This window comes from Sapajus apella, unplaced genomic scaffold, assembly GCF_009761245.1.
Source record: "Sapajus apella isolate SASKATOON/1434 unplaced genomic scaffold, GSC_monkey_1.0 scaffold49, whole genome shotgun sequence".
In the NCBI taxonomy this organism is placed as follows: Eukaryota; Metazoa; Chordata; class Mammalia; order Primates; family Cebidae; genus Sapajus; species Sapajus apella.
Window position 1 is genome coordinate 16,283,153 of NW_022436989.1, and position 8,768 is coordinate 16,291,920.

General features: G+C 50.8%; 1 protein-coding gene across 1 annotated transcript in view; it reads right to left on the reverse strand.

Moving 5' to 3' along the window:
• CAPN9 (calpain 9) overlaps positions 1–2,692 on the reverse strand; it is a 52,799-nt gene extending 50,107 nt beyond the window's left edge. Inside the window, exon 1 of the mRNA XM_032242356.1 lies at positions 2,366–2,692. Coding sequence (XP_032098247.1) covers positions 2,366–2,578 — 213 coding nt within the window. The 5' untranslated portion in view covers positions 2,579–2,692. The remainder of the gene's footprint in view (positions 1–2,365) is intronic.
• Between the last annotated feature and the right edge of the window lie 6,076 nt (positions 2,693–8,768).

Consider the following 8,768-nt stretch of genomic DNA (forward strand, 5'->3'; position numbering starts at 1 on the left):
GGGGGTAGGGGGCTAGGGGAGGGATAGCAGAGGGTGGGGGGATTGGGGAGGAATAACGTTAGGAGAAATACCTAATATAGATAACGGAGGGATGGATACAGCAAACCACCATGGCAAGTGTATACCAATGTAACAATCCAGCATGATCTGCACATGTACCCCAGAACTTAAAGAATAAAAAAAATATTGGGGCCCTCCTAGAATCAGGAGATGATGGTGCTGGGTTACAGTTACAGCAGTAGAAAGATCAAGGACCGGCACTGATTATTTACACGCCAGGCTCTTTGCTAAGTGCTCCACCCGTGGTAATGTGGCTGACCCTCACAAGGACCGCATAAGTTGCATTATTGTCCTTATTTTCAAGAAGAGAAAAAGTGCTTTCAACCTTTGCATATCAATTGCCTGTGAAGAACATTAACATTTGTACGACACCCTGGATCGAACAGAAAGTGCTGCTGCTTCTGGCCATGGGCTCTGATCGCCGGGGACCCAGGAGATTAACTTCTCTGGAATTCTATTCCCCAGGGCTCCTGACTTCAACTGCAGGGAAATCTCTGCCCACAGTTAAAAATGCACCCACAGCCTGGGGCAGCTGCCCACGTGCCCATTTGTTTGTTTGTGTGCTGAGGCTGGAAATAAGCACAGGGAGACCTAAGGGGTGTGGGCAGAGCCTCTGAGAGGTCACTGCTTTATGTCTTGTAACTTCTGCTTTTTTATTTTGGAAATGTCCTATTTCTTACTTAGCAGAGCATTATCTACTAATCCTGTCCGTCAAGTGCAACCCCAGGTGATCTGCCAGTGCCCTGACCTCACACTGTTACTGGCCATATGCAGAGAACCAAAACCGATCATAGTGTGGCTTCCAGTTGTGGGGCGGAAGGCGTCTGGGCACTTTCACCCCAACTCTGATAGGGCCACTGAGTGCTCACTGTGATTTCCCAACAAACACGGCACCTTGAGGGATCGATTACCCGGCAGGTGAAGATCAAGGCACCTGCGTGCCGATGCATGCGGTCACCTACATCCACACACACATGCATATGCATAGCCATGCACATGTGCACACAGGCACACACAGGCACATACATGCACACACACAGTCACATACGTACACACACAAGTGCATGCACACACATACACCCCGCACTGCCTACCATAGGAAATAGCAATAAAACCCTTACCACTTCAGAAAGAGTAGCTCAGGTTCACTTTGTTCCTGCCTCTAAAGATCCCAGAAGTTTTGTGTATGTGCATTACAAAACAAAAAGCATCCATTTAAAATCATCAACATTATTTGAACATTGGGAGATAGGAGGTGGTTATGGCCAGTCCTTTGCTATTCATATGTAAGATGAGACTCAGAGCTAATCATCTTCACAATGACAATCACAAGAGCAGTAATAGTAGTAATGTGACAATGGCTGTAATGTACTGGAAACCTCCTGTGTGCTAGCCATTGGCCTGCGTTAGTTATCATTGTTGAGGCCCAGGGAGGTTGCGATATGACTATAGGCATGAGACAAGTGAGCAGCAGGACGAGATGGGTGCTCAGGCTCTCACCTGCAGGACCAGCATCCCTTGTACCAGCCCTCCTTGTTCAAAAGCAACCTGACCCCACAGGAGCCACTCCCAGGCCGGTACCCACCTGGAGGGAATGGAAGCCAGCCCAGCTGGCGCCGGGTCAGAGGTAAAGCCCTGACTAACCCAGCACTGCAAATATTGACATGGCATCCCAGGTACAAGCTGGCGCCTCTTGGGACCCAGTGACCAGCTGGTGCCTCCTGGGATGACACCTCCAGACTGTCAGGGGTGGGGCACTGTTCACCCCGATCTCTGGGAAAGGGGGATGCATGGCTCTGGGGAGAACGTTCCTGCTTTTGTGTTCCATCTGTCTCACAGTTGCTGAGAACTTGCTGAGCCAAACATTCATCCACACTGAGCACCCTCAGCTCTGGGCCTGAAGCCACGGAGCACTGTTCACACGTGATCTCAGAGTTACCACACACACTGGGGGTGGGGTGGGGGGACTGCCTGTCCTTGTGAACAAGGTTTTGATTCATGCCCATCACCTGCTGACAAGATCCACTCCGACTCCAGGTCAGAGAGCTTGGGGCAGGGAAGGGGGTGCAGCCGGATGTCCCGGGTCCCCGCTGCAGAGCATCCCCGGAAAGGGACATCATTTCCTGCCTCCAAACTGCACAACTTTCCACAGTAGACTGGGATGATGCACCTCGGTCGCACTGAGTGTAGATGGCCCCTCCGTGCGCCCCCGTTTCCACCTCCTCCTCCCCAGGAGCTTGCCACCCTCCCCACGGGCTGCTGACCTCGGCGTCCCCTGCGCTCCTTTCCCACTTGCCCCACTCACCCCTGGTCGTTTCCACACAAAGGGGACCTGCGGCCTCTCGCTGTAGAACAGGGAGGAATTGCTGGCCGGGAAGTCTGCATCCTCAAACAGCGTGCCTCTCTGCAGGCACTCCTGCCTCAGCTGCTCAAAGCTCTGGCCTGAGGAGTGGGTGGTCCGGGCGTCCTTGGGAACTGGGAGTGCCTGGGGCCCTGGAGCTCGGTAGAAGTAAGGCATGGCTGCTCCCTGGAAGGCCGGCTTGGGCCCGGCAGTGGATGGGAAAGGAAGTGAAGGAGCGAGCTGTGTGTGCCAGTCAAGAAGGAACAGCTCAAAGGGCCCCTGGACTGAGTGGCCCTCACCTCCACCTGTTTTCTGGGCACCTCCCTGTTAGGCTGAGATGGGACACGCCCTGATGGAAAACAGCAGAGAGAGCCCTCTGCACACTCTGCGCTCCTGCAGACCCAGAGGCAGCTCTGGGGCCTGGCGGATTCCACTCAGGCGGCACCTCTGCTTAGTGGACTCACAAGTGGACTCACGAGTGGACTCACGGGGCCCAGTGGGAGAGAGAGGCTTACTTCAGAAGGAAGGCGAGCAAGAAACCCAGTTGGTCCAGGAGGTGGCTTTATGGAGACGTGCACGGTGTGGCCTGGAGGCACATCTCCTACATCAGAGAATGGCAGAGTTTTGCAGTCGGAAGGGAGCCAGGTGAATGACAACAGGAGGTACCATGTGAACACAGCTTGCACAGCACCTGCACGGGCAGTCCCATCGTGGTTTAGAGCTGGCATCAGCAGACTTTCTCTGTAAAGGCCCAAATAGGGAATATTTTCAGCTTTGCGGGCTGTCCAGTCTGTGCTGCAACTACTGGACTTTCCTGTTGTAGTGACAAAGCAGCCACGCACGTGACACAGATGAATGGGTGTGGCAGTGTTCCAACAAAACTTTATTTACAAAAGCAGGTGGGGGCCAAATTTCGTCCAAGCTGACCCCTGATAGAGGAGAACTCACAGAGGACATCTGCTCCTCCTCTAGCACACACACGCCCCCCTAGTGCTCTAGACATCATATTAATAAAGCTCCTTGCTGTTACAGCTCCACAAATGGGATCTTATATCAGAAAAAATGAATGTTAGAGGATGGAGGTGGTTTGATAAATATGTTTGCCCGTAGAAATGATAAATACACGCCAGGCATGGTGACTCACACCTGTAATTCCACGCCTGTCATTCCAGCCTGGCCAACATGATGAAACCCTGTCTCTACGAAAAATACAAAAGGTTAGCTGGGTGTGGTGGCAGGTGCCTGAAATCCCAGCTACTCAGGAGGCTGAGGTAGGAGAATCACTGGAACCTGGGAGGTAGATGTGGCAGTGATGTGAGATTGTGCCACTGCACTCAGCCTGGGTGACAGAGAGAGACTCTGTCAAAAACAGAGAGAGAAAGAAAGGAAGAAAGAAAGAAAGAGAAAGAAAAGAAAGAAAAGGAAGAAAGGAAAGGAAGAAAGGATAAATACTCGAGGGGAGAGATAGCTTAAATACCCCAACTTGATATTACACATTCTATGCATGTAGCAAAATAGCATGGGCACCCTATCAATACGTACAAATATTATGTATCAATAAAAATAAGTAAGTTAAAGTATTAGTTACCATGTGAAAGCCCTGATGTTCTAAGCACTTTATAATGATTTCTGTGTGATTTGCTAACTAGTCAAAGCTGGGGTTTGGAGAAAGGAGTCGAGTTAATGTGCAGTTAGTTAAAAGGCAGTGATGTTCATTTTTATATAAGCTCACAGTTCCAGGAATGTGCACTCAGTCTGACACATGTCCTGTCTAGTAGATCCTGCATTTTTTTTTTTTTTTGAGACAGAGTTTCCCTCTTGTTGCCCAGGCTGGAGTGCGGTGGCACGATCTTGGCTCACCACAACCTCTGCCTCCCAGGTTCAAGTGATTCTCCTGCCTCAGCCTCCAACTAGCTGGGATTGCAGGCATTCACCACCATGCTCAGCTAATTTTGTATTTTTAGTAGAGATGGGGTTTCTCCATGTTGGTCAGGCCGGTCTCGAACCCCCAACCTCAGGTGATCCGCCCACCTCAGCCTCCCAAAGTGCTGGAATTACAGGCATGAGCCACTGCACCTGGCCAGATCCTGCATGTGGTTTTCCAGGGGAGGTGCAGACATGAGAGTTGGGGATATTTAGGTTTTACTCTGCTATGGGCCGATTGCTTGTATTCCCCCCAAATTTGTTTGTTGAACCCATACCTGCAAAGTAACAGTATTAAAAGTGGGGCCTTTAGGGGGTGATTAGGTCAGGAGGGTGAAGCACTCATGAATGGGATTGGTGCCATTATGAAAGATTAGATCTCAGAAAGCCCCCTCCTCCCTTCCACCACGTGAGCATACAGGAACCAGGAAGTAGACCCTCACCAGACATGGACTCTGTCAGTGCCTTCATCATGGACTTCCAGCTTCCAGAACTGTAAGCAACAAATTTCTGTTATTTAGAAGCCACCCTGTCTGTGCTGTTTTGTTATAGCAGCTTGAATGCACTAAGACATATTCCCAGTTTTGCCTTGGGTGATCCTGGGCACATTATCCTAGCTGTCTGCCCCTGCTTCCGAGTTGTGAATCAGGACAATCGGCGCTGCCTCCTAGAGGCATGGTGGGTTTATGCCAACAAAGCCGCTTGCAAAGTTGGGCTCAGGCAGGAGGTCAGGAGCTGCTGATTCCTCCCTTTCCCCTATCCTCTCTCTGCACCCCCTGCCCTTCCCACAGATGCTGACTTTCATGGTCTCCTTCTGAGCCTGACTCGCCTCAACTTGCAAGGCTTCTCTTGTGTCTCTTTGTTCACACAATGCAGGACTTTGGAACTGGGGTCCTTTGGCTGGGACCAGAGCACAGTTCTGGCCTGTCCAAATGATTCTTGGCTAGAGATGATGGAGCTGCCTGCGAGCGTCCCCTTGCCCGCTGCCCTGGCAGACAGCTCTGTTTTGAAATGATTAAGGAGGGCGACCTAGTGAAACAGGTGTGGCAATGTGAGGGCCATTCATTTCTAGTGACACTTTGGCGGGGAAACGATCACAAGCCTGGATCTCTGAGAACATCCCCCTCAAATGCCCCAGCAACTGAGAAAGGACCTTGAAGTAAATTTCAGCACTGTCCAGAGTCGGAAAGGGTTTGCTTGATGCGGACCCACCCCAGCTTCAGGGATTTACGTTCTCATTCTCCTCCTGATACAAACACCTCCTCCACCTGATACACATACCACTTCCACCTGATCCACACACCTCAGTCCTTCCACCTGGAACTTACCTACGTATTGGAAAAACCTGCCTTTTTCTTTAGAGCCTTATTGCAGTTGCTAGGTGATTGGAGAATTGCATTGTCATTGTGAGTAAAGCAAGCATGCCTCAGAGCAGGAAACACACCAAAAGGTTTAACAATCGTCCAGAACCTCGGCTGGAGTTCCTCCTGCGCCTTAGCGCTGCGGGACTCTGAGGACATCTGCGGGAGGGAGTGCGTTCTCAGGAGTTTCGGCCGGGTCGATCTTCCTGACCCCCAAAGTCTGCCCACAGAGCCCTGGGCCCATCTTCCTGCAGAGCTCACGGCCCCAGACTTCTCCACGACTTTGTCTTAGCGGCCTAATTCTGCTCCCAGCTCAGCCCAGTGCAGGGCAGAAGCATGATGCACACTTGCTGAGTAAACATTGAACCGACGCCTCAAGAAAACAGATAGCATTCTTGGGTCTCTCCGTTTTCCAAACCTTCACTTCTCTGGATGAACAATAGTTACAGAACCTGCAGCCACGCAGTCTGAGGCCGGCTGGGCCTTGCACACTTCCTCACCCACGCTGGGAAATGCTCTGAGCGGCTCGGAGGGAAAGGGCTCCGAGCTTGGGCAGAGAACCACGTGCACTTGTTTTAATAAGCTCAGCCCGATTGCCGCCAGCCTAGAGATGCCAGCAGCTTTGAGCCACGCGGGGACCATGCGCCATGTTAACTCTGTTTTCCTCTCCTTAGCAGAGCAGTCTGCGGAAGTGATTTCTACATGGAGTGATCCTGACCATCTGCGGCCTTCCCGGCTCTCTTTTTTGCGCTGTTCTGTCTCTCTCCTCCACACTCGGGCCTGCGGCAAACTCCCTTTGTTTCTCTTCTTGTTCATCTCGCAGGGCAGCAGGATGTGAACATAGTGCCTGGGTGGCTCTGGGATGCCATGGGGCAAAACCCCAATTACGAACACTCTGAAGCTTCACACGGTGCAGGGAGACATCCCCGAGGACCACAGCCGGTCCGGGGCTCACAGCAGGGCTCGCGTTTTGAGGGATTTGCCAAACAGCCTGGCTCCCGCAGAGAGAAGTGTCCTGTGTTCCACTCCTGAGGTGGGCTGAGTGAGCCCGCCCGGCTGGGATGTTTGTGGCCCCTCAGCCTGCAGCGTGGAGGATGGAGTGGGCTGCCGCGGAGGGTGGGAGAGGGGAAGAGAGGCAGGGGACCTGCGCAGGTGTCCAGGTGAGATGCGCTGAGGTTAACTCTAGACGTAACGGAAGTGAAGGCGGGAAGGGGGCAGATTCTTCTAGGAGAACTACCGTCAGGGCGTTCTGCTGGGGCGCAAGGATGGAGGTGTGAGGGTGGCGTCCTGCTTTCAGACTCAAGCAAATGGGTGACATTGGTGACAGGAGGAGGAGAGGCAGACTTGGAAGAAAAGTTGAACACTTTGGATATGTTAAGAGTAAGACGGCTGGGCACAGTGGTTCACGCCCGTAATCCCAAGCACTTTGGGAGGCCGAGGCAGATGAGTCACCTGAGGTCAGGAGTTCAAGACCAGCCTGGCCAACACAGTGAAACCCCAACTCTACTAAAAATACAATTAGCTGGGCATGGTGGGGAAGCGCCTGTAATCCCAACTACTTGGGAGGCTGAGGCAGGAGAATCTATTGAACCTGGAAGGCAGAGGCTGCAGTGAGCCGAGAGGGAGCCACTGTACTCCAGCCTGGGCAATGAGCGAGACTCCATCTCAAAAAGAAAAAGTAAAAAAACACCCTTGTGGGAAGTAGAAAAGTTCCTTTTTAAAGTTTCTTTTCTTGTTAAAGAATAAGTGTGCTAATAACTTTGTTAAGCCCTATTGTATGTAGCTGTTAGACATGCCATGCTTACAGGCACATAGTACATTCTATGTCCTTGTACTTTAACCAAGATATCTGTGCTGGAGGTGCTCACAGGCATGTCCTAGCTCTCCATTGCTTTTACCTGTTTAGAAAAGTTTTAAGTTATTAGCCAATCAGGTTTTAGTTTAGAGTGTGAGGTCTGGTTCCAGCCAATGGAGATCAGACATAGCAGTAAGGACGACCCCAAATGCCTAAGGGATAAATTTGTCTGTTTCCTTTGTTCATTGTATTCTCATGGCATGATGTCTAGCCAGGGTGCCCTTCCTGCAGCCTAGGGAGTAAAAATTGTGTTGCTAAAAGAGCCTTTGTCTCAGTGCTAATTTTTCTTTGCGGCACCTAATTTTCTTTGCAGCATCTATTTCCAACAACCCTTCTACTTGCTGACTCCATCTCGAAAAGAAAAAGTAAAACACCCTCCTACTTGCTGGTGGGAGTGTAAATTGGTGTCCCCTTTTTGGAGAAGTATTTATGAATACCTCTCAGAGCTACCAAGGCACACACTCTGATCCAGCTGTTTCCATTCTAGAAATTTATCCTGAAGATAGAGCAGGACCCCCAAAAGTGAAAGGTTACCAGGCTGTTCATTTTATGGCAGCATTGTTTACTTAAAAAAAAAATGTTGGAAAGCACTTAGCGCCCTCTACTGGGTAAAAAAAATTATGCTCCAGCTAATCCTGAAGTGGAGGAGCCTACAGCCATAAAACAGAACAAGGGAACTCTGGATACACTGCTGTGGAAAGGCCCCTGGGATATGGTGTTCAACTGAAAAGTAAAAGTGCAGAATGGCACGTAGAGCATGCCAGCATTTGTGGAGAAAGAAGGCAAAAAATATAGATATCTGCATAAAAATCTCTCAGAAACTACACAAAGTTCTACTCAAAATAGTGGTTCTGTTTTCTGGAGGTAGATAGAGTAGATGGGGGTAGAGGAATGTGGGGAGGCTTTTTTGGTCTTTTTGAGACAGAGCCAGGCTGCAGTGCAGTGGCTCCATCTCAGCTCACTGCAACCTCTGTGTCCCGGGTTCAAGCGATTCTCCTGCCTCAGCCTCCCAAGTAGCTGGGATTACAGGCACCTGCCATCACTCCCTTTTGTATTTTTGGTAGAGGCGGGGTTTTGCCATGTTGGCTAAGCTGGTCTTGAACTCCTGACCTCAAGTGACCCATCCCCTCCCAAGGTTATTGGTAAGCCTGACACCAGATGAGGGTCTCACTTTCTTCATCTGGGGACTTGTCCCTCCCTGGAACACTCCTCGTTTCACCCCTGTCCT